Below are 26342 nucleotides of genomic sequence, written 5' to 3' on the forward strand. Positions count from 1 at the left end.
GGTTTGCTGAACTTAATAAAATTATATACATCAATGTGTGCCTCTGTAATACTAATTTTTAGCTCATGCATTATTATTTTATATTTGAATGGTAGCTATTACACCATATATTATTAAACACAAGAGAAAATAAGTTCTTAAAATGACCTATAAACATTTTTTTTTTAAACAGATATTTATCTAAAACATATGAAAATCTTCACACACACACTTCCTTGTGTATTTGGGATATATGGGAATAAAACTGTAGCAACAGCTACATGCTGACTATTATAATGTTGTAGAAGTCAATGGAACTGCTATTATGAGTTTTGTCTCCATCGTGCACGTATAGGAAGATTAATAAATGAAGATAAGATTATGGCCAAAGGCCAGGTCTTTGAGCTATTTTCCAAGCCCATTGAAGTGTAGGATTCAAAACTCAACTTCTGAATCCTCAGCTTCAAAACCCACTTAGCAGGCAACAGTGCAGAAAAAAAGCCCAACAAAAATGGATGCAGCCAGATGATTTTTATCATAGAATTATCAGAAAAATCATCCTATATATTGTATGTTAATCACTCTGGAATAGTAATCACTCAAAAAATTCAGACTCGATGCAGTGATGGCTAGAATAATAAATTCACTGAAGGTTCAACTTCTGCCTAAAAGATTGCTACTGAGAAAATAGAGGACATCATGTGCAGTTCCATTTTACCATTTTCAGTAATCGTTTGCCATATGCAAGCATCTTTCAGTGTCTAGTCTACTTCTGTCACAAGCAGAGCTCTTTGAGCAAAGGAAGGCTTTGTTTCATCTTCGCTTTGATTTCTGAATCAGAGACCTCATACTGCTAAGATCTGCATGTAAATTTGGAACAGACTTTTGTGAGGTTGAAACATAGTTCCCTTTATCTCCATAAGTGCCTTCTCATTCACTGCAACACTAGGGACAGTCTTACGAACTAACCATGATTTTCCTATTACCAATGCCAAAACCAGCATTAATCCTACCATACAGCACTGAATAAAACTCATGATTTTCTTTTTTAATAATTTAACGTGAAGGTTCATTTTGTACAGATTCATGTTGCCAGGACATCTATTAGTCCATTATCAAAACATCTGTATATCTCCAGATGGGAATTGTCCGAATATACTTTAAGAGAGTTCAGATGACTGAGGTGGTGAACAATTTTTAAATCGCTTCTTTCGTTCCACTGCAGTTTTCAAAGCCCGAAGAATCAAATGTTTGTTATTCAGGATGTTGTAGTTGCAGAGGTTCAACAGCTTGTTGAAATTCCCTTCAGTATATGTAAGCTGTCCAGTGCCATAGGGAGCAAAAAAATTGGACACATCTACTCTTCCCTGTTCCATGTCTGCAGGACTGCGCTCCACATCTGCAATGAACATATAGTAAAGTTCAGCATAGCAAGGCTACTGCAATGCAAAACTCCTAGCAGGCAATGCAAAATACAGAGTGACAGCCCCAGGAAACTGGATTCTTTCAGGAAAATGGAGAAAGATTTAATTGCCATAAGTATACTGCCTCTGCTGCAGTAATAAAATCCAGTACTTTGCTGATAGGTCTCAATGCAGCAGATCCACAACTAATTGGAAGAACCACTCTGTCATGCAAAATACCTTCCTCTTAAGATTACAGTTTCCCATGAGAATATTTCACTTTTGTAAATGCATAATTTTGTCTTTTTAGTTTTTCCATTGGGTACACAAAGATGACACTTCCTTATCTCCTATCTGATGGAAAATGACACCAGTGTGCCCTTGGAAGGGGAATCTTCCTAAGGCAATTGAGATATACTGCACTCTAAACAGATGCAACAGAATGAAGGGCGAAGTTAATGAGGTTTCTCCAGTAAGTCAGTTCATTAATTTTGTTTATTATTTTGAGGAAAGTTTACTCTTCTACTAAATTGGAAGCAATAAAATTAGAGATGATGCACACAAAAGTATCACCAAACTGAAAGTGAATTTGACAACTGATTTTTCTAGTGAAAAAGATAAATCACTACCTATTCTACTGCTGAACAAAATAAAATAACCTGGCAGCTTTTCAGAACTAATAGATATCAGATTAGCTTGCTACCCTGGAAAATCCTTTACTTCATTGATTTCCATACTTTCTATTTTCAATTTTTTTTTCATTTAAACCAAATAATTAGAGGATTTTTATCACGTTAACTGTGCACACCATTAGTATCTTGTTATCATCATCATATCGTTAAGAGAATGTCAGCTATAAGTGAATATGACTGTATTAGCTGCCTCCTGTTCTTGGACTATCAAAGGAAAGCAGCCAGTGTTGGATAGCAACAAATGAATTTTGCCTCAAAGTACAGTTGCTAATGCTACTAATTCTGAAGCTCATCTGTTCAGTCTGATTATTTAACCAAAATTATAGCCATCACAGTAGGACTGTAAATATGGTGACTGAGCCAAGTGAGAACATTCCAGCCTCTTGTTTTAGAAAAGTGATTAATTCAATGGATAATTTGGATTAAAAAATTAAAATAAATAAAAAAGGAACCACCATGTCATATCCAAGACCAAGATCAATTATTGATTAATGCTTAAACTTACTTGGTGCCTTGTATCTTTGGAAGGTATCACACACAAGTGGGAAATATACCAAGATTGGTGCCTCTAAGCTGTCCTCAAACACATAGCACTCCTTCAGGTGCTCCCGATCCTCACGGCTCAGCTCTGTGCAGGGGAATGGAATCCCTTGTTCTAAACAGTACTCTGAGAATAGGTCCAGTGGCTGGATCAACAAAGAGAAAATTAAAATTTATCAAAATACCATTTTCTGAAGGAAAAAAAAAAAAAAAAAAAAAAAAAGATGTGAAATTAATCTGCTGGAGTCATACAGATATAGAATCACTGTTTCAAAACATCACCAGAGTCTGTGATCCTCCGCTGTAATTTAAATGCAAAATGACATCCACTTTCCTCTCTGGCCTCAAAAACGGTGGGCAGCTGGTATTGATGAAGAAAGCTGTATCTACCAGCTTAAGGTAGTCACCCATTGCATTCAGTTGGTTGGGAGAAGAATCAAGCACTGTATCTGAAAGTCAAAAACTTTCACTAGCAATTAATTATGGAAGGAGCAAGCCCATTTCTTTCTAAATCAGCAAAACAAAGAAAGGACAGAGATTATGCTTATCTTAGGCTTTGACATCATTTTAGCCTCTATGGATCAGGCTTGAGATCAGTGAAAGGGAAAAGTTCTGAGATTCAACTTCATTCAAAAAGATATACTAGACTGTTCTTTCAACTGGTGTAAATGCATGGCTACTTAGTTCAGCTTCAGTGATAGTTTCTAGTGATTCTTTCCTAGGAATCGAAGCAAGCCCTGGTGTGGCTTCTCCAAGGCAGAAATGAGACTAGAATTAAATAACCTGGGGCTCAGCAAACTAATTCCACCAAGAGCTTCCCAGTCTGTGCACTTACTTAACTGGTTATAACAGTATTTATCAGCCTTTATGCTATATTTTATCAAATATTTGTCCTCGTCAGTTATCAGCTCTCAAATGACCTTCAAATATGCACCTAAAAAACAGATGCCTTTACCTTTCCACATGCAGAAGCTTTCATTCTCTAAATATTTGTTATGTAGCTGTAAGCCTTTGATGAAATTATGATAGTATGAAACCGCTGGCCGTCCTGTCATCATTTCTCGAAGAGCATTGGAAAGGTAACCCTTGGGAAGGGATAAGCGAGTTGTCTGCTCATGAGGTCTTGTGGGCAGAGCAGGGTGCTCCTCTGCAGAGACAATGGTAAGATGGTCTACGTCTGTATCAGTCTTTATGATGCCAGTAATAACAAAGAATGAATCTGAATTTTTGATTGTCTAAGATCAAGAATTTATCTGAGTACCTTAACAAATGGCAATGAAAAGTAATAATTATCTCTCTGAGCTCAGTGAACCCCCAAAGCAGAACAATTAGTTCTCATTATCATCAGTAATGAGTGGACAGAAGAGGATTGTTTCAGCAACACGCAACTATGATTTAAATAAATCAATAGAAGAATCAGTGCCCAGCAGTCTGTCAGAGTTCAGTGAGCATGCAGAAAAATGTAAGCTCAACCTGAGAAGACTGTCTGCTGGAACATGGAGAAGTTTCTCTCAAGGGTGCACCCACATAGCAGCCCCAGTCAAGGTGCTGGACGCCACCACTGTGTCCTGCACAGTGGGCACACACGTCTTCCTACAGGGTCTTCTGGTCCATAGCATCAATTTGGTCCCTGCCTGGCTTCTCCCTCCCCAAAGGGCTTGTGGTAGCCCTCTGACAACTAACAGAACTTATCAGGGATGCTGAACAGCGAGCAGACCAGTGTTTTATCCTGTTTTCCAACACAACATTTTCTTTCCTGCTTTTCCTTCTCTCACAAAGGCTTGGTGTTCCATAAGAAATAGGCCATAAACCTTAACCCATTCAAAATATTAATCTTCACACTTCAGAGAGATGTGAAGACAATGCAAATGCAAGTAAAAAGTAATCCAGATAACTAACCAATGTCATGCTCAGTGCCTCGGGTCCATCTGTGCCAGAAGTCCTCTGAATGACCCGAGAGGTAGACAACATCCATAAAACTCTGGGAAAATATATTACTCCATGTGCCTTGAAAGTTTACAGAAAAATAAAAAGTCATAGTTAATATTATTTTGAACATTTACAGCAAAGTTGTGGAGATCTACTTGGATTCAAATTTTGTGGCAGCTTAGATGAGCACTGTTTCACTTACAAAATATTATGAATTGACATATAACTACAAAATGTCATAATGGTATTATGTGGATTATTAGACTACTTTCAAAACTCATGTTACTTTTAAAACCACAATCTGACTTTTATATACTTCAGATGATCAGTTCTGTTTTGTTCCATCACGTTCTGGTTTGTTCTAACCTAATAATACAAGAGCAAATTAATTGTATTCAATCTTAGAAGTTTGGTTCTTCTTTTGTTACTTTTGTCTGGTTTGCTTGAAGTTTAAATACACGATCTGGTACTAGCATCTGCTCCAATTGCAGACCAATAATTATTAAATGCTAATTATTCCCTGCAGACAACTATATTTTTGTAAAGTTAACATTTTTTTCAAGATGGTAAATCACCTTCCAAGAAGCAGATCCGGGATTCTGGGATCTTCTTCATCAGGTGGCCCATGAAAAACTCACTACCAAAATCCTCTGAGCGAACAAAGGCCCCATATTTCAGGGCACCCACCTCATATGGCGTGAACTCCACCCACTCTGCAAAGAAAGGAATTATTTAAAAGATTTATTAGCTTGGACTTGCAGTAAAAGCTTTTGGAGTTTATCTGGACTTAAAAATAAGCTCCTTAGATCTATAAAAAATGCATATAATAATCATTACCTTTAAAATCCAGAGTGCTAAATTTATCCCTGACATTGAGAGACAGGTAAATGGGCAGTGGATTCTGCCCTTGATTCACTGCCAGTTGCTGATCAGAGAGTTTATGAGTATTTTCCTGTTTATTAAGAACAGAAATAATTGAAAAAGATGAACATGATGTACTTACATGGTTTCGAAATATGGACTATCAATAAAACACCTATTAAATATCAGCAGATTTTGCTCCATATACTTCTGTTGTTTGACTACTTGAATGCATTCATGTTGATCTGTCTAGAACGCTCCAAAACCTTGCCAAAGTGTTACCACTGATGCTTCTGAGGTTTTGTTTTGAAAGGGGGGTTGGAGGGGAAATATGGGAAATTTCTTTCTATATTCACTAGCTTGTGACTTGATTTAAGGAAACATAAAGCTATTTAGTTGGAGATGCTTAAGATAAAAGTCAACCAAGAGCCATTGAATACTGCTTTATTGTTTGTTGGTATAGCTATTCCTGAATTTTGTTCTGTCAGAGTCACCTGTCCTCTACACATTACTAGAATGGTTATTTGATCTGAAGTTAAAGGATGCAAATCAGTTTCATGACCACCTTGACTTTTTTACATGCCAGACATTTCCCCCGCATGCTTACATTCTAGGCTGATCATGTTTTTCTTCTAAAAATCAAAAGAAAGTGACCTCAGTTTTTGAGACCCTTTCCTTTTCAGGCATAACTGGTTCCAAAGTTTTAGATATGAAAAATTAGAAATCCTCTGGAAAAAGGGATGGATATATAATACCTCATTGTGTAGCATAGAGTCAATGAAGAGTCCCCATAAATCTGTGAAAGAGAGCTTGTGCCCCTCTAGCTTTCTTTCACACAACTCTTTCTCATAGTATTTCAGATGATCTGTAGAGAAACAGTGCAATTTGCTCTTGATCACATATTTCCGGATATCATCAATTGGACCTCTGAGATCCTTCTGTGACCAATTTGCATCTTCATATAATTTCGCCATGGTCCTGGTAAAAAGAATACTGAGATTCAGCACTGGTATCTGAAAATTCACCAGCTCATGTTACACACATGCATTTTGTTTCTAGTTATCACTCTGCTAACATGAACAACAAAGAGAAGCCCAGTTCTTACCATGTTGTGGCAGATAAACCACTGATGTATGAGATGCAGTCCAAAACACCTAACTCCTGTAGAGCTAGAAGACTGCCAAACATTGACGTCATGGACCGCACTCCCCCCGCTGTAGTCATGACTGCCACCACTGGCACCTGCTTAGCACACAAAGGCATGGGGTCATTCATTAGAGAAGTGATCTACTCACTAGAGAGTGTTCTACTCGCTATTTAAGTCTGTGAGCACTTAAGACTTGGTTAACAAATGTTCTCCTACACACAGCATCAAGGGATGAGTGTTCTAGGAGCACCAAAAATTTTTGGATATAGGTGCTCACTGGTTTATACACTTTAGTCTAAAAGATGTGGAGGAGTTATATAGATAGGCATGCAAGTATATCACATTCTCCTCATTCAAAGGGGGCAGAATAATTCAGGTTCCCAAGCTGTTGTTCCACACACCTCATCTTCCTGCAGGTCTTCGTCGAGCTGAAGAACATTTTTTAGAGCAGCAGCAACAACCTTCTTCCTTTTACAGATGAAATCTTTTTCCTCTGCACATAGCTCGAACCCCAAACGCAAATCTAAGTTCTTGCTACTATTGCACAAGATGAGAGCAAAGACGACATTAAATGTAAGTCATTTCTAGAGCTACTGCTTGAGAAGTTAGGCAAAAATCAGCACCAAAAAGAGTCCAGTTTAAAGAAAAACTATTTCCATGCACATGATGACCACCATATGCAAACAAATGAAGGATAGCACAAGCCTTATATTTCTGCCTTACTTCAGAGATTTCATGCAATTATGAGGAAACTAAATGAATCAAATTCCATGCTGACAAAATGGAAGGAATGTATCTGAACTTAAGCTATTTCACATTGAGCCCTCAAATCTGGACATTTCTTCATGGTCATTTCCTATGTACATGTTTCCTGAATAGCAGCGCAGGCCCAGCAGTTGCCAAAACTCAACACTTCAGGAAAAAAGCAACTCTAATCTGACTCTAATTCTGCTTTAGGCTCTTCTCTGCTGATAACATGAGTTGTAAATCTTTGAGTTGGAAGAAGTCTCTTAAATGTTTCTCTTTATATCATAATTATGAATATCATGTGAATCATTAATTCCATAACATTTATTTTCACAAGTCAACTCTTTCAGTTTTGGGACTGTTTGATGTTGGGTTTTGTTATTTTGCTTGGTTTTTTGTTGCTTTTTTTTTTTTTCTTCCCAAAGAGGTTATTTTGTCCTTTCTGTGACTTTCAATCACTATTCAGTAAAAGCTCCAACTTATCATCTCAGTCTGCTTGCAGTGTAGCAAACTCATCAGGAGGGGGTAATGTTGCCCTTAGAAATACCTCTGTGAGTCAGTCTGTAAGTTAATTACTTGCCGTCCCCTTGTTTTAATGCAGGATGGTAAATGCATAATGATGCTAGAAACATGTGGAAACGTGTTACATATAAATGTGTATGTATTATAAAGATTACAAAACCAAGTCATTCTTAAGCATCAACATTAGCAAGGAAAAAGATTAGGAAAAATATTGTGACTTCTTATACTCCATGACTGTGCACCATTTCTTCTATCCTGCACTCTTACCAACCAATTAAAAACATACATGATTAACCCTTCCCTATATTTCAGTCTTTTTTAATCTATTACAATTTTTATTTCTGATTTTGAAATAATGAGCTAAACTGTAGCTTCCCTTCATCTAAAGAACACACTATGAAAAGATTGGCCTAAGTAATCATTCAGAAGAAGTAAGATTTACCCATCTTCTTCCTTCACAGACACTTCATAAGATGCACCCTGAGAACGAAGAATGATAACAGCACACATTTTAAACAACTGAACATTTGCAATGGCAATTTTTTTTTTTTTTTTTTTTACAGCAATAACAGTTATTCAGATATATCTAGTAATAAATCATTAATCTATGTCTCAGGCCTTCTGCACACAAACATTGCTAGATCCTGCTTTTAAAATATACCTGAAGCAGTGTTCATTTTTCCTTAAATACCAGTTATACTTTCAAGTGTATGCAGAGCAGTGCATTTATATATACTAAGCTAATACTTTTTCAATAACAAAATTAATAATGGACCCAGTATCATATACGCACAGCTTACCCATTGTTGAAATAATTCCAAATACTGTCAGAGGTTACTCACTCTCACTACTGTCATTTTCTTTTCCAGGTCCAGAGAATTCAGAGGCACAGATAGAGGACCATTTATATCTTCCCTCCTCTTTGCATCATGCTGAATTAAAACAGAAGGGAAAAAGTGTTATGGTTTGTAAATAATTTTCCCTTTATAAGTATAAATCTACCAGAAAAGGGTTAATTCAACATGCTTCTCCTAAAGTTACTTTAGCTGTTATCACTGTCCATTAACAAAAACATACACCACAGTATAAACATTCCTTTGGCAACATCATATCCAGGTTGGGTTGGCTGTACTTGACATAGTGGAACATAGTAGAATCACTGCCTCTCTGGCTGCAGGAAGGACCCATGGAAATGTTCTGAGTTTCTTCGTAGGATCCCTTCATTGCAAAGGTGAAATCTCTCCCTGTGAACAAGTAGAAAGTACAGAATAATGATAACTACATCTGTCCCTAAAAAAAAAAAAAAAAAAAAAAAAAACACAAATAAAAGCAACTTGAGTAACATTCCAGTCCTATTGTAGTCAGCTTCCCTTCACACAACACTCCCCTCAGCACCCAGTTAGCATAAACAAGGGCCAAACTGAATAAGCGCCAGAAGGTCAATGTAGTATTGCAGCTTCTCCCTGCTGTGCAGGAGACAGCTCATGTTAGACCAGTTGATGCCACTGGTAGTCTTCACATCTCCTGAGTTCCCACCACCAGTCTTTTCACTCCCATTGGTCGTGTCTCCGTTTTCTTTCTGACCTCATCACAGATTTTTCTGTACCATCATATTACAGATGTGTTCCTCAGTTTTTCTCAGCCACCTCCAGTTTCCCTGAAGCTATGCAGTATGCAACCTGCAGAGGATTCTCACCACTAAAAGTGGATAATTCAGAATAAACCTCAATCCCCTACTGGGACAGATGCAAATAGAAGAGACTGAAAGCCATCAAGTATGCTCTATATTTGTCTGACACCTTTCATGACACAAAAAGTATTGACAGACCATTTAAATCAATAACCTCACTTGTGTAAGGACTCCTCATCTTTGTGTCATCCACTTGCACTTCCACACAGGAAACTTCTCGAGACTGGAAGAGACAAGCAATAAAATCACTGGTCACAGAAACAGCCCATGATCCTCACTGAGGATCTGTGGGTCCCATGGCTACACCATGCTTGGCAATGATGTCCTGTGAATAAGCAGATGGTTTGTATATACCATGGAAGCAATTCTACTGTGAATAAAGTTGAAGATCTGTTCCATAAAAAACATTAAATATCATTAAATCTCCAACAATTAACACAGGGAATTTTTCAACCATCTAGACCATGCTTTAACTTTCCCCTACAAAAGAACGAGTGGCAGGATGCCTATGAGCTCCGCAGAACAATTGATCAAATGGGCTTGTACTTTACTATGTCTGGGTTGAAGCTGCAACTTCCCAAGGGTGCAGCACAGGACAAAGTGGCAGCACAAAGACATCATACAGTACTTTGGAACTGGTGTGAGAAGAGCATCCAGCTCCAAGATTGGCATCCAGTAACAAATTCTGCACTGGCACTGGATTCACTCACTTCTCATTATGTTTGTTGCTATTTCATCAGCGAGCATCTCACTGGTGGAGTGATCCATCTCTCTCCCAACACAGAATGCACTACAAACATGACCAAGTTCAAAGTTCCACAGCCTTACTTGTGTCTTATTTGAAAGACGATAAATGCTATGCCTAGAGGCATGGCTCTTCCAACCCAAACCTTCAGTTCTGCTCTACTTAGGAATAACTAAAAAAAATAAAATGCTTACCACTAGCACACCATTAGTGACTATTTTTTCAGATACACCTGGACTGAAAAGAAAAAGAAAAAGGTTTATTTGACAGTAGGTATGTGTGTAATAATCTTTCAGATGCAAACAGTTTGCTTAATTTTTAATGACTCTGAGCACAGTTCTAGGTGCCAAGTGCCACCAGCTGCTGTCACAGTCCCATGGCTCTGAGTGACTTTCTGTCTATCTTTCTTACCTCTCCAGTCAGCATCATCTTTCCTAAAACTGTGTTACAAAATTAGCACCCATCCTCAGCTGTTAATAGTTACCATGTCTGTCACTATAGGAGGAATTCCACCAGATTCAGGACAGAAAGGGAACCACTGGGAAGAGGACAAGATGGGATGTCATAGCATAGGTACAGGGAGCCACTTCCCAAATACTGCATTATCACTCTGAGACATCAATATTCCAATAACAAATTTTGTAACATTCAGACTTTACTCACATGTTATCCAGTAGAAATTCCACTTCCAGTTCTTCCTGATTCTGAAAACAAGAGTTATTTTTCTTTTAAAGGAAAATGAACAAAATAAGCTTTTTAATTTCATTTTGATTGAGCTACAGTGCTTTTGCATAATCCTCTCCCACAGTATTTGCTATTCTTATCACTTTTGTGTCATAAAGTAAGTGGGTGGAGCCTTCTATTGCCACTCTTGTTTCATGTCTCTCCACCATTCTAGTGCTTGCAAACTAGCTGTCTTCTCAAGCAGAAGAGTGATTTAAGTGTTATGAAGTAGAGGGTAATGGCGCTGCTGTTCATTATTAGTGCTATGAGACACAAGGCAGATAGTGCAGACAAAAGGAGGGATAACAAGTGAATGATGTAGAACATATCTGACAATAAATCGAAGTAAGCGGTGATCATATCTGCATTAAAACAAAAGAATTTGCAGAGCATGACTAAACTTAAAAGTGAAAAGTCTGACATAGAACATGAAAATTGCTAGGATAGGAAGGCTGAGGCTGTGAAGTGGGGTGAGGGAGAGAGTTCATGAGGGCCAAATCAAGTAGAAACAGGGGAAATAATGTGAAAGCAGGGAACAATTAGAGAAGAAAAGTATTGTGTCAACATCCGAGAGGGGCTGAGTAACAGTAGTCCTTAACTGAGGCAATTTGCTGGATCAGTCACCCACGTATATGGAGGGACAGCCAATCCAAGAAACATCACCCAAGAAACACGTATCAAGTATCTTCAGCATCACTCTCAGGGAGAAAAAATACCAATTAGTAGAAGACAAATCTCTTTCTGACAATATCCATGTGGCAAAATTTCACATTCACGTTCAGAAGAGCTAACATTTAGTACCAAACATCCTCTCTGTCTGGCTGCACAGCCTATTTTAATTTTGCGAAGAGACTGAAAACTATGTCAACTCTAGCAATGCAGCTGCCAAAGTAAAACCACATCTATAGTGAAGGTAAATATGAGGGTTTGTTTTTTTTTTAATTTACAACTTCCTTTCAGTAAGTGAGAAACATCAGGTGACTTGGATCTGTAGCATGTAACTCAGCAGTATGTTGTTTTTACTTGTATCTCCCAAATCTTCCAACTTGTAAGAAACAAAGTGGTTGCAACAGAAGGCTGAGAGGTAGTTTTAGGAAGCAGTCTTGTTTTGCAAATGAAAGACAGACTTCATCAAATGTTGGATTGTGACCAGACTGTGCAATTCAAGCTTGTGGACGGTCTTTTCCAACCTTGTCCAAAAAACAGCAGAAACAACATTCAGGAGAGCCTTTGTTACAACGTGTGCCTAATTGTGCCTGTCTTATGTTTCCATTCTTTTTACAGTGCTGTAAGCATACACACAAATTGTATTTCTATTAAATCTCAGTCACGTTTTTGCGGGTGTGAAACCTGGAGCCCAGCAATGGAAAGACTTGTTGAACTGCACCATGAGCAAGAGGTGCAGCAGGAAGAAGCCCTTTGTTCTGACATTACCCATCTGCCCTCAGCCCTCCACTTGAGATAGCTTTGGTAAATGAAATAAATCATAATGGACAGAGGTGGCAGTGCTACCTACTATTAGATAGGCATGTTTCATTACTATGCGATTAAAAAAAAAAACAAAAATCCTAAGTGCTCTAAAAGCCAATGCTTAGACCACAGTCTGTGATGCCTCAAGGGTACTTGCGTGGTTCAAATAAGTACAGCTTGGTCACAGCATTCCTGAGACACAGCTCACTGGGTCCTATCTCCCTAAATGCCGTTTGCTAAGCCATTGGGCAAAGCTACTACTGCACACACCTCAGAGCCAACTCAAAGCTTAGAGTCATAAAGTCACGAAGGCTGGAAAAGACCACCAGTATTTCCATACTAAAACACATTCCTTAGTACTAAAACACGTTCCTCATTACAACACCTAAAAGTTTCTTGAACACCTCCATGGACAGTGACTCACCACCTCCCTAGGCAGCCCGTTCCAGTTCCTGACAACCCTTTCAGAGAAGAAATTCTTCCTACCATCCAACATGAATCTCCCCTGTCACAACTCAAGGCCATTCCCTCTAGTCCTATTGCTAGCTATACGGGAGAGGAGACTGATTCACTTCACCACAAACATCAAGCAGATTTGCAGAAAAGTTTTTAATCAAGTGTTATCTTTTACCTTCCATTTTTTTCCCCTGCAAAATACGTGCTATAACGGTTGCCTTCCTTTCTGATGCAAGAAAGAAACGGTTTTCAAATATCAAAAAATTCAGCATGGAAAAGCCATTCTGCATGTAATTGTAAATGAGACACAGGAGCGACTGTTTCTGGCTTCTACTAAAACTCAAGTGTTTAACTTTGTGCTTTAACATAGTACTTTTAAAATAGTTTTTATGTGCTATCATTAAACATTCAATTAAATAACTGTAATATAGGCACTATCTTAGGAGTAAATTCTATCAAAGGTTGTTATTTCAACTATCCACTTGATTTCATTCATCTTTTTATTTCTCACCTCTGGATTCAACTCAAAACTCAGGCGAACCTTCTCTCCAGGTTGAATTTTAGCTACATCAAAGCAAATAGTCAAAAGCTGATCATCAGGTGTGATGGTGTCCTCATCGCAGACCGTCAGCTCCAGCACATTCTGAGGGGAGCGGCAGAGAGTGATGTAAATGTACTGTTCTGGGATAAGAGACCTCAAGAGGAAGGCGTGAGAGTCTCCTGCAACTGTCCGGGTTACACTCCTTCAAAGCACAGGGAGGGCATGATTCTATTATAACCCTGTATGTTAAATGTAAAGTTTGATTTCTCGCAGCCCATTAGACTTTTGAAAATGCACTGGTTTAAGCTTAAAAAAAAAAAAAAAAAAGACTTCAGGGTTGCTAATAAGAAAACATTACCAAGACTTTGAAAACTTTTTAGACCTCTGATTCAATTGATGGTGACTGGTCTTTGAAAGATGATAGAGCAATCAGGGCAGCAGCAAATTCATACCAAAATCTGCAAGCTCGCTGACAGTTAGGAAACAGTAATTGCTATGCGTTGCAAATCTCCCTTGTTCTCTTTGATGCTTTTGGCATCTCTCGCTCACCGCCCTACTCCTCAGCATAGCCAAGTTCAAGTCCCAACAAAAGGGAAAATCTTCTCATTTAATCTTTGTTTTGCATGTGCTGAGAGGAGAGAGCCACAGGCTGTTGAACAGCCGTTTACATTTCTCTGAGGTTAGCTGAAACCAAGAAGGATGGAGGACTTCAGTACATTTATCTTACCTATTCAAGCCTACTAATAAATTCAAACCTGTAATTCACTATTCTTTGATCAGATCAGTCCAACAGAGGCAAAAACTTTTTTTAGTCCCACTCTCTAAGGGTAGCATGACATATGATAGGAAGTGCTGTTAGAATAGTTGCTGGCTTGTTTGTATGTTCCTCTTGACAGGACCCGTTTTGCTCTCACATTTCGCAAGTGGGCTCTAAGACCCATCTCCTGGTTACATTCTGATCCCTGTTTTCTACAGGGAGCATGGAAAAGGGGACCCATCGGGTTGCGCATGAGAAGGAGGAGGGGACACTGTAAGAATAAAAGCCAAAATTTGCTTTGGTGACACGTAGCTGAGGACTGCACTGGGTGAGACCACAGTAGGTTGCTTTCCTGTGCAGCCTCTTGTAAGGAACCTACTTCGGCAGGAAAAGGCTGGACTAGATGATCCCCAGAAGTCTCTTCCAGCCCTTGCTGTGGCCCTTCCAGCCCTCCCTGGGGGAGGTAAGAGGCTGGGCAGAGGCCAGACAGACTGTGTAATGAGAGCGGGGCTAAACAGAATTCACATGGGACAGAGATCAGAGGACTGTGCAGGACAGCAGACAGGACAGGGCTGCAGATCCATGACCGTCCCCTGCCCAATGCTCATAACCTCGTGTTTGATGGTGAGATCGGACCACAGCCAATAAGCTGTTTTTAAAGAAATCAATCATAGAATGGCTTGGGCTGAAAAGGACATCAAAGATCATCTAGTCTCAACCCCCCTGTCATGTGAAGGATTACCAACCACCAGACCAGGCTGCCCAGAGCCACATCCAGCCTGGCTTTGAATGCCTCCAGGGATGGGGCATCCACAACCTCTTTGGGCAACCTGTTCCAGTGTGTCACCACCTTCTGAGTGAAAAAACTTACTCTTAATATCTAACCTAAACCTCCCCTGTCTCAGTTTAAAACCTTTTCCCCTTGTCCTATCACTATCCACTCTTGTAAACAACCATTCCCCCTCCTGTTTATATGCTCTAGAATGAGTCCCCCCAAGAGCCTTCTCTTCTCTAAGCTAAACAAGCCCAGTTCCCTCAACCTTTCTTCATAGGAGAAATGAAAACACAAATAGATACAGAAGTGTTTTTGGGTAGGTTTTAGGTAGAAAAATAGTGCACATATGAAGCTTTCAGCTACTCCGTGTCTAAAATGAAAATAAATGTTTCCAGAGAGTCAGGAACTTGGTGGCTGAGGTCTCTAACATCAATACAACATCCTCTTATATATTCCTGCAGTGTCCACCTGCTACCAGAGACACACAGAAGGTAAAAACATCCCTTGTAGAAAATTTCGGCTCATGAGAACAGATATGGGTCTTACCTTCACTTCACTTTGTATCATGAAGTGAAAAGTTTCATTCCAGACGGGGTTCCTGCAGTTGGATACAGTTCTTGTCCGGGCTTCCTGGTGTGAAGCTGTTGGCAGCCACAGCCTCACGTAACAGTCAGTTTGGCTCACTGGGTTAACAGAAAGCTGTGTGACTATCACAGCAGTACTTCTTTCATTAGTTTCTTTTGCCCAACCAGGTAGGAAAAAAAATCAACATCTGAGACTTTCTAAATACTTCTCCAGACCCAAAAGTAAACATTCTGAGTTCATAGCTCTTTACGTAAATGTATTTCAAGTTAAAAAAAAAGTCTACTTCATACTACTAATACTGTATGGTAACAAACATCAAAATACAGTTTGAACAGAAATATGCTGACTCTTCTAAATTTTTTGACTTATAAATATTTGCCTAGTTCCAATCAAGTGCACATCCTACTTCACCTCCTGAAATTTCACTTTTCAAGAAATAAAGAACAAAACTCTGGGGTCTTTTTTACCCAGGAGCATCAAGCTGACTGGCAGCAATTCCAGCGTGAGATACAAACATGTCATCAGAAGTACTTACACAGGTCTGCTTTGCGGAGATTTCTCATACCTATAATTTTTACAGTAAGCCAAAATAACTGAGGTATTTCTTGCTGCAAAAATAAAAATAAAAAAATAAAAAACATGTTAGTAAAGGACGCAGGCGTAATTATCACAACCCATCCTATAGCAAAGCAAAGGGGAAGGCATTTAGAAAATTAGTAATCATACACTATTCTCATGTATTACTGCAGTGAATATGTTTTCACTGTAATTATTTCCACTCAGAAATTGGTTCTCGTGAATAGGCAGCATAACATGTTAGATTGCAGTTCACGCACCAGTTGTGCATAAGGTTAAGTTTTGAGTTGGGTGAGGGAGGTATTATTTTTTGTTTGGATTTGTTGTCTGGGGTTTTTGTTTGCATGGCTTTTTGTTGTTGTTGTTGTTGTTGTTGTTGTTGTTTTGTTTTGTTTTGTTTTTAAGATTAACGGTTTTAAAGGTTAACTTTTAACACGGAGTAGTAAGAAAATACAAAATTGTTTTCACTAAAAGCCATTACATATTTATCCCTATTATAATCCATCTACCTCCAAATTATAGGGTTTGCTTCTCAGCTTTCAGAGCCCAATAGATTGCAGCACAGCAGTTTCCAACCTGTCGGCCTGGGGGCTATGGGATTCCCTTCTTTCTCAGGCAGGGATTGCACCCATCAGCCACATAACATCACTGAGGAACAGGACAGATCCACTCCTTTATAAAATGTCCCACTCAAGATATCATTGCTATTGGCCAATCTGGCTGCATGATTCATAACACTTCAATGTCTTTGGTTATACCAAATTACATAACTCAAAAAAATACATAAAAAATAACAGAGGAAGAGAAAAATCCCAAAAGTGGACATCCCAGCATGGGACTCCAGAGCTCTTCCAGGTACATTGGCAGAAGGAAGGCTGAAATCAGAGGCTTTGTGTAAGCACTCTCATTTCACACGAAGATCCAAGCTCACTACAGAGTGCCTTTTGTGTTTCAGTGCAAAGGTGATATGCTGTAAGGCAGAAGAGGCTGCAGGGTTTTTTGGCTCTTTGTGACACTGACAAAGAGAGCTCATCATCCACAGATAGGGTCTGCACTGATTGAAATGAAACCACATTACCATGGCATAAACTGATAAACTAAGAGCTGAAAGAAAAACAGAACTGAAGAAAGAGTAAGTGACAAAACCTATAAACAATTTAAAATAGCGGAAGGCTGCAGATACAAACTGAATTATAGACTTGATATGACGGGAGTGGAAAAATAATGTAAAATGGACTATGTGTCAGATTAAGCAATTAAACACAAAGGAGCAAGAATAGAAGTTATAATTTCATATAAATATACAGAAGAAAAACAAACATAAATGTTATTTACAATGCCCTGGCTTACTTAGGACTTCCAGATAATAAATTACTATACAAATACATTCATACTGAAAAACAATAGGCTGACCTGATTGATTCACCATGGAGAAGCACTGAGGTATAACAGTACACTGATATCCCATATCATAGGGCAGTACATGGCAGCACCTTTGAAGGCAGCGTGACCCAAGCCTTTATTGTTTTCTCCCTTCCACACCCTAACACAGCTACGAACAACCCTATACTTGGTTACAGGATAAACAAGATAATCCCGAAGAACATCAGAAGTAAAATATAGAAGCAGTAACTCCATTAATTAAATTGAAAGGAGTAATTAAGTCATTTTAGTATCATGATTTCTAATAAGTTGTCTCCCTAGAACCTCCTTGTATATCTCTTACTTTGATATGTGAGGAGCAGATTAACCATCTCAAAAACTGTATCACCATCCTAGATGATACTTAGAGCCCAGTGGAAAATTCTCAACTCAGTGGTTTTCTCTCAGAACTGTGATTTGACCAAAACCTGCTGGTTTGGAAGAAACCCATCAACCTCAATAGAGATTTTGACAGCAACGTTTCTAAAGTGGAGATGGAAAAAGTGACAGGAGCACGTGATCAGAATTTCAGAAAGCACAAATTTTCATCCTAAATACAGATGATTAATTTTTAATCCTTAGCTTTAGAAGCATACAGAGCCCATATTTTAGAGAAAGCTTATTTGTGAGACAGTTGGAGGACTAAGAAAACATTCAAACATAAAAGCCAGTATTATTCCATAGTGCTGGCCAGTATGGAATTCACTGCTTTCCCAGATTGTAAAATCATTTGAGTTGGAAGAGATCTTAGAGGCCATCTAGCTCTACTCTCCTGCAATGCACAGGGACACTACAGCTAGAGCAGGGTGCTCAGAGCCTGGTCAACTTGGTCTAATTGTAGATCTAGCAAGCAGATAGCTTCATAATTCTACAGTGGCTACAGAAAGGGAGCAGATGCAGGAAACTCTAATACTGAAAATAATATATGATTTTTTTCCATTTAATATAATTTAAACCAGCCATTGCTCAGAAAAATGGAATAACTTGTTACATACCACGTTCAAGTACATTCCAACAGCTTTTAATAATTCAATTTCATAAAAACTCAGGTTCCAGATTATTTTCAGAAGCAGATACTGAATAATACATTGCTGATCCATCTCCACAAAGCAAAGGAAAAATTATATGGAGACATCTTTGGGTGCTATGAGGTATGATTAACATCATATACTGATGTAACCATAAAATCAAGACTAACATCCAGCTCTCCCAGTTCCTTGCCCAGCATCTAAACCACAGGTTCCTCATCTTCTTCACCTTCCCAACCCCCATGTCACTGCAGATGTTCTCCACCCAGGGGAGCACAGTCACAGAAGAAACAAATTCCCTTAACTAACCGCTAAAACATAACACCTTTTATAACAACAGCCAAGCTCAATGAGTAACAATAGATGCTGATGGAAGACTCTCTCTCAGTGTCACAGCTGCTATTTGTACCCTGCAGCCCTTCCTTGGAACCCAGATGCAGTCATTTACTCCATACCTCATCTTCAGCGCTGCAAGGTCTTCCACGATTCCCCTTCCTGATCCCAATTTTCCTGTGTGGGTTTGCTTGGATGAACTGATCCTGGGGATGAAGAAATGAGAAGGACCGTGATGAAACCCACCAGCCAACAACCCCCAGTTTTTAGTTTCTACAGAGATTCACCAGAGCAATAGCAGGAGGCCTTCTCTCCTCCTCAAGATGAGATACAGTGCTACCTGCCCAGTGACATCTACCAGCTGCTCTGACTAATAGTTCTGCCCACTACAAACATATTTGGCACTTAAGGACCAAAATTCACCAAACACTTTGCTTTTCAGGCATCTCAATTATGATATCCCATAATTACGAAAACATATCATCCCATCCCACTACTGATTTCCTCTTACCAGAGGTGAGTAGGCTGAGGATCCCATTGTACCTCTACTTCATAAAAGGCAGAGGTGTGGTGGTCCAGCTGACAGCTGGCTCAAGGAACACACTATTCTCCAACCAGCAGAGCAGCAGAGCTGTATAAACTGACTCAGAGCTCCACCCCCCCCACTGATTTCAACAGCACAAATTATGCACTTGTTCTTTGCCAAATGAAGATTTTACTGTTGTAGTGATTTAGGGAAAAGAAGGACACAGGTCAAACATTTATCTCGGGCTAATCCCAAAATAAAACAGCTCTTCATCACTGTGAGTTTTGAATAAGCACATACAGGAGGATATGGTGGGGTACTCACCAACCGGAGAACGCTTGAGAGAGCATAGAGGGGAGAGTTTTTCTCCCCTCATTTATGTTACATAAGAGATGTCACTGGGTAAACAGAACCAGGAGAAACTTCTGTTACTGAAATGTATTCCTTGGTGAACGCACTGCTTTCAATTAAACTGTGTTAACAACACATTTAAGCTTTAACACAAGTAACTACGTATGATGTTTTTTCAAAATATTGAAATGTTTGTGTATAAATTGTAACCTGATTTTACCTCTATACTACAATAGCTTCACATTATTTTAATAGCACTCAACACACAATAACAAATAAATGTACCTAGCACTATCCATAAAATAAGCATTAAGTATTCTTTGAATCACTAGATATTATTCAATAATAAAATTGCAGTTGAAATATTTTTAGGTCTCAAATTTCTTAAGCCAGATAGAAGCAGCGAACTCACAGAATAATAAAATCCTTTCATTAGAAGTGGCTGAAAGTCAATCTGTCCTATCCCTATAGTACTATGGAGAAGAGCTGCCTTATATAAGGAATCAAAAAAAACCATCATTCTTATTCTTCTTTTTCATAGACTGGCACTGCACACACACACCTTTCTACTTCAGAGTATAGCGACGTTTATGCAAAGTGTGATGGGTTCTTAGCTACAGCTGAGTTTGGTTTTGTTTTTTTCTTTCTTTGGTTGCAGGTCTATTTTTTAATATTATTTTGTGGGACAGTCCTGTTGCAACATATCTTGGATTGTATGGGTATACACTTGGGTTGTATGATCATACTTCTGAAATAATGCTCAGTGATTTGAAGACAAAGATTCAGCTCATGCTGTTACATGAGGTTGAACTCAACAGCCAATGCATCTCTTGGTTCAGATCTCTTGGTTCAGACTCTGAAATCATTTTATGGCTCATTTTGGTGGCAATGTATTCTCTCCAGCTCTTCAGGATCAAAAGTCAGCCATTCGTTTAAACAGCATGCTGTGTTCCCTGCTCACCTTCCATCCTTACTGCAATTTCCACATTCAGACCATTCGTGGATGGCGCATCATAAGAAAGAAGAGCAAACAAAGGGCTCTACCTACAAAAGCAGACGTACCACAGTGACGGTATGAAGTTTTTTGTATGAGAAATCTCCTGAGGACTGAAGTGCTCAGGAGCACCTCCCTCAGACTGCACTCCTCGAGTCACCGTGCTCAGCACAGAGGGAACGCTGCCTCTCAGCTCCCAAGATCTTCAGCTCAGACACACATCTGAGATCAGAAAGCACCATCCATTTATCTGTAATACATAGAATGCAGTGTGATCCTTCACCAGGGATCTAAGATCAAGTGCACAAATAGGCACAGGGACTAACAGCCTCAGAGTGACGGGAGTTATTGCACTTCTAAGACAGAAGAAGAAAAGATCCCACAACAACTTCGGAGCATGTTCTTTTGTGATGCTCACTTTTATTACTTGATTACAGCTGCAGGCTTTTGATATGCAACAGCAGGACTGAGGTAAGTACTGATTAAGCTTATTATTGCAGCTGAATCACCATTGTCATTGGAAAGAAACAAGCTAACACATACTCTGGTGGTGCCTAAGAGCTGAAGCACTCTTTGGAAATGCCCAGCTCACTTCAGTGCCTACAATTATCATACTATATCACCTCGATGCATTAGTCACCAGCAGCTAGAAACTTGCTTTCCTCCCTCTTCCTACTCCAAAAAACATCTCAACAGAGTGGGATAAATGAGGTCTGCTAGCAGACAGCAGCAGCCATGAAGCACTGTAAAAGCCCACCCAACAATGAGCTACTCAAATATTTTACTTGGACACTTACCTGTGCATGAATCAAAGACTGGTTGGAATTTTCTGTCACCTGACCCTGTCAGCAAGATGATAAATCTTGCAGCAACACTCAGACAAGTCTGACACTTGAATTCCACCATGGATGTAAAGTATGTGTTGTAGGTTTTTGAGTAGATAAAAAAGGCTTGGGACTTTTAGGCTGCTATAGATAAATCCCAGAGAAAATTAAGCATAGTGCAAAGCCTAGTCTAGAATCTATGGATTTGCTGCTTTCCTCTAATTAACAACAACAAAAATGCAGTAAAGAGATACAGTGACATAGCTATAATGAACTGTGGTGGGTTGATCCCAGCCAGCAGCTAAGCATCTACACAGCCGCTCATTCTTCCTCCACCATCCAGTGGGGCAGGAGAGTGAACATGAAGAGCTAGAGTGAGAAAATCCAAGGACTGAAATAAGTTTATTAAGTGAAGGAAAAAAACAGTAACGTAAAAGTAATCACTATTTCCTATAAGCAGACCGATGCCTCCCTAATCTCAGAGCAACAGCTACTGTGGTAGTCACCCCTCTGCCTTCTTCCTCTACCTCAAGTTTTATTGCTGAGCATGATGTCATACGGCATGGATTACTCCTTTGAAAGGCCTGGGCTAGCTGTGTCACCTCACAGATTCTTCCATCCCCCTAGCCAGGACCCCAGGAATGAGCAGAATGACAAAAAGGGGAAAAAAAACCCACGCACACACTGTTCAGTAATAGCCAAAACATCAGCATGTTATCAATGCCATTTTAGTCACATATTCAAAACACAGCTTTCCTTCATCAGAGCCCCTATGGTTCTAGCTCCTTTCCAGGCAGAGCCACGGATATTTGCTTAAACTGAGAAGACAGTCACCAGCACAGTACTGAGAGTTGGTCTGTACCTACCTTCACTGTGTATGGGGCATGGAGATCTCAGCCCTCTAGATGCAAGAAGCCATGGATGGCCTCCTCCATCACTGCCCTTTACTCCATCACAGTAAAATTCCTCAGAGAAAAATATAGGCTTTGATAAGAGCAGTTTGACTTTTAGCACAGAGGAGTAAGTTCCAGGAAAGAAGAACTTAAGGAAGGAATTAGTGTTGGTGTATTCATAACTTCCTAAGGAATCATATTAGAAAGCAGGATCTTGGCATTAGTGTTGGGAGGGCTCAGGTGTAGATACAGGTGCTGCACACTCCAGTGACAGAGTGCCACCTAAGGGCTGATTGCAGGGAGAGAGCAACACCAGGACAGAAACAAAAAGGCGTTCATGTAGGGCCTCAGAAATCCCACTGATTCAGCTATACAACAATCTGAGCAATTTTATGGTATCTGGTTGAAAAATAAAGAAAAAGAGTAGTAAATCCTACAGTTCCACCTCAAAGTTGATTGGTTAAGGTGTTTTAGTGGTGGATTCACCAATATTTCAGAAGACTGGAGGCATGCCACATTTTCCCAGGGACCACTGTCGGGGGGGGGGGGGGGGGGGTACTCATAAACATCAAATTTTCAGGGAGTAATTTGTGTCCAGAAAACCTTTTAGAACACCTGCCTTAGAGGCTTAGTCATAGAATGATTGAATGGCCTGGGTTGAAAAGGACGTCAAAGACCATATAGTTTCAACCCCCCATCCACGGGCAGGGCTGTCAACCACCTGACCAGGCTGCCCAGAGCCACATCCAGCCTGGCCTTGAATGCCTCCTGGGATGAGGCATCCACAACCTCTCTGGGCAATGTATTCCAGCGCAGAGGTGATCCTACCTTCATCTGGCATTGGTTCAACCAGAGGATGCTTCTTTCATTTTTTAATCGCTGTTTGTTCCTGACATGATGTTCTAATGCACTGACACATTTTCAAGTAGACCACTGGTGTAATATTTTCCTTAAATCATCGCGTGCTTAGCAATGCAGATTTCAGAAATGCATCCACAGTGGAGACAAAGGTGTAACTCAAAGATATAGCATGCTTAAGCATGTTGTGTTTCACAATGAGTGATGAATGCAACTATTCAGATGTCATTTTCTAGAACACATCATTACAAAACATATGCTAACTTCTGCAGACAAAGCATTCAAGAAGCATTTGTAAAATACAGTCTCACCCACTCTGAAGCTATTTCCCTGCCAAGCTTCCCATTTCCAGCTTCCCCAGTTTACTGGCAGGAACAGACTTCCCTGGTGAGTTGGGAAATAACCTTAACATCAGTGGATCTCCACTGCTAAGCAGTGTCAATGTCTGTATGGTAGATGCTAAAAAGGAGAAAGACCCCCATACCATCAACTTCAAACATGCTTCTTATATGCTGACAATGACATAATGTCACAGTAGTACAACTGCTGCATTAGAATTTAGGTTTAGATGCAGTGGGATCCCTTAAAAAATGGAGATGGAATTAAATATACTGCAAAGGTGCAGAACCTATCAGAGACCGGTTAACCTCACAGCAGTAATACAGAAGCCCTACTTCAATTTCCACTTGTCACACAGCAGGAAGTGTTTTCACTGGTCAGGCTTGGCAGGGTTAGTGACCATCATTAACTTTTTACTGAGATTTTTTTTCCATTGGGGTTATGATTTTGCTTGTTTTAAAGTTGAAGGCTGCATGTAAAAGTTTAATTACTTACTAATTATATTGCAGAACTAAAAAAAAAAAAAAAGGAAAAAGAACAGGATCTGAATTTTCATCCATAATGTTCTGAGCAGCTTTCCTTCTCCTGGAAGTTATCACACCTAGTTAGTCAAGCTTTGCAGCTCTACATTTGCCCTCAAGGAAACCTTGGCCTGGTATTTACATCAACACCCTTGGATGAAACTATATGAGGCAAGCACGTGGGCATTAATCATTGTTTCTCTGGAATTCTCACCACAATTTCTAGTTTGGAGGACACTATAAAACTCTTAGTAGACCTGAGCTGACTTGAATGCCGTGATCAACAACCCAGCAATCAGTTTACCAAGAAAACAGAAACAGACGCACTGCAACAGCACTGCTGAGCTTAACTAAAATTGTGACAGTGCAATAGTCAAAATCACAGGCATGATTGCACACCTGTGAACCTAAAGCAGGGGAGATGAGGTACACTACCAGGAAATTTCATTTCCAAAGAAATGCACTTTCCTTACCTCCAACTATTTTTCTCTGCTGAAGAGATTATAAATGAATGGCAATGTTTGATTTTCGTTGTACACTGGTTGCTCCAGAAGTAATGCCTCCCAATTATTTCCTTTGAAACTACAACTAGTAGTTTTTACTACTTGTAGAAATACAAACAGTGCAATAACATTATTTGATAGAGCACATTCTCAACTACAAAACACTATTTTTCACCATAGTCAGCACCATTAGCCACGCATTTTCATCAGCAATGAATAGTAGCCCGCATACCATGCTCATAAAAAAATCTGCATTGGCAGAGGGGACTCATTGCTGCTGTTGCCACTGCTGAAACACACCACCCACCACCTCACTGTGTTCACATCCACTGTTCAGTCTCTGTAAACATTCACCAAGCATCAGTGAATGTCAAAAAGAAGTTGGCCTCCTCACAGCAGTGCTTTAATTGTATCTTCAGGCTAAGGAGGGAGCAGCACGGGGCTACACATGATCACATTCCTTAGAGCAGGAAGTAAGCTTAGCAATACAACCAAGAGTTGCAAAAGACTAGGGCAAAGATATTCACATATAAGTAGTATGTTAATTCACTCAGTTCAAATCAAAGCCCAAAAACTTTTAAACCAGTTCTAAAAAAAAAAAATTCTAGAAATTTTGCTGTGGGGATGACAAAATAAAGCAATTGTGATCTAAGCATGAGTCAGTTCAGTTCACTAGCACAACTTCCAGTGATTCTTCACCTTTCCAATTCTGTCACCTCCAATTTCTCAGTGAAGTGAGTTTCTGGCATTTTTAAGACTGAAGAGTACATGTAGTGCTGCGAGTGTACTGATTTGTCTGTGGACAATTCTACCATAACACGCAGTTGCAAAAGAGGTGGCTATATACACATCGAGGTAGCAAATCAAAACGAACTGTCAAGGCATCACATCTTTTCAAAACAGAGAAGCACTGTTACTGTAGCAGAACTTACTGAGCAGCTGTACCTTAAAAGACTCCTTTGTACGTGGCTAGCAAATTTAAGCAGATCCAGTTTTGCAAGTAACATTCCATCTTCCTACCTATATCCTGCTATATAAATACTCACACCCCCACAGCATCAAATCTTCTCCTATTAGGAGAGAACCTCAAAAGCAAGAAAGTGCAAGTAATCAAGCCATGAAACCAGATTCACTTCAGAAGAAAAACCAGCTCAGGAAACTCCAAAAACTACAAATTCAAAGGCATGGCATGAGGTTTAAAGGCAGCTGAGACAAGAACACTTGAAAATCCTGTGTGGAAAGATATATAAAACATCACCAAACATATATTGAAGATGTCCAAATCCTACAAAGCAGATAGGTTATTGGCATCAATAATTAAAAAAAAAAAAAAAAAAGCAATTTCAACTGCTGTTTCTTTTATTTCAGCTTAAGGAAGCAAATTCTAAGGACTTTTCCTTCCAGATATCAATCAAATTTGACTGCCCAAATGAAGTCACTTGTCAAAACATCTAACAATTAAGATCTATTTTTAGTAAAGATTTGAGTCACACATTCCTAAAGAGAAGCTTTATAATGAAGAGATGTCTTCTACTACTGTGCAGCACCAGCCAAAAATGGACTGCTGCTTTCCGATTCCATCAACTATAATGAAGTAATAAAAGAAACTGTG

General features: G+C 39.4%; 1 protein-coding gene across 2 annotated transcripts; it reads right to left on the reverse strand.

Moving 5' to 3' along the window:
• Positions 1–1062: 1062 nt before the first annotated feature.
• LOC116229215 (cytosolic phospholipase A2 epsilon-like) lies at positions 1063–23526 on the reverse strand. 2 transcript variants are annotated; one of them, XM_090141016.1, is made up of 21 exons: positions 23338–23526; positions 19044–19127; positions 16098–16170; positions 15524–15660; positions 13416–13547; positions 10919–10959; positions 10450–10492; positions 9670–9733; positions 8898–9064; positions 8663–8752; positions 8263–8300; positions 6953–7088; positions 6510–6646; positions 6160–6382; positions 5381–5495; positions 5119–5256; positions 4514–4621; positions 3570–3761; positions 2897–3063; positions 2580–2760; positions 1063–1378 (listed from the first exon to the last, which is right to left on the reverse strand). In XM_090141016.1, the coding sequence occupies exons 1-21, from the start codon at positions 23341–23343 to the stop codon at positions 1140–1142; spliced, it is 2511 nt and encodes an 836-aa protein (XP_089997142.1). In that variant the 5' UTR covers positions 23344–23526; the 3' UTR covers positions 1063–1139. The 2 variants fall into 2 exon arrangements, with proteins under 2 accessions (XP_089997142.1, XP_089997143.1); XM_090141017.1 differs by lacking the exon at positions 23338–23526 and adding an exon at positions 20861–21030.
• Positions 23527–26342: the final 2816 nt, after the last annotated feature.

This window comes from Phasianus colchicus, chromosome 5, assembly GCF_987193195.1.
Source record: "Phasianus colchicus chromosome 5, bPhaCol1.hap1.1, whole genome shotgun sequence".
In the NCBI taxonomy this organism is placed as follows: Eukaryota; Metazoa; Chordata; class Aves; order Galliformes; family Phasianidae; genus Phasianus; species Phasianus colchicus.

Bases quoted from the DNA above. Each gene is read 5' to 3' on its own strand.
- LOC116229215 (XM_090141016.1), bottom strand. The intron at 8,301-8,662 runs GTGAGTAACCTC...CTTCGTTCTCAG, and splicing joins AGAAAATGACAGTAGTGAGA to GGTGCATCTTATGAAGTGTC. The intron at 2,761-2,896 runs GTGATGTTTTGA...TTGTTGATCCAG, and splicing joins GCGGAGGATCACAGACTCTG to CCACTGGACCTATTCTCAGA.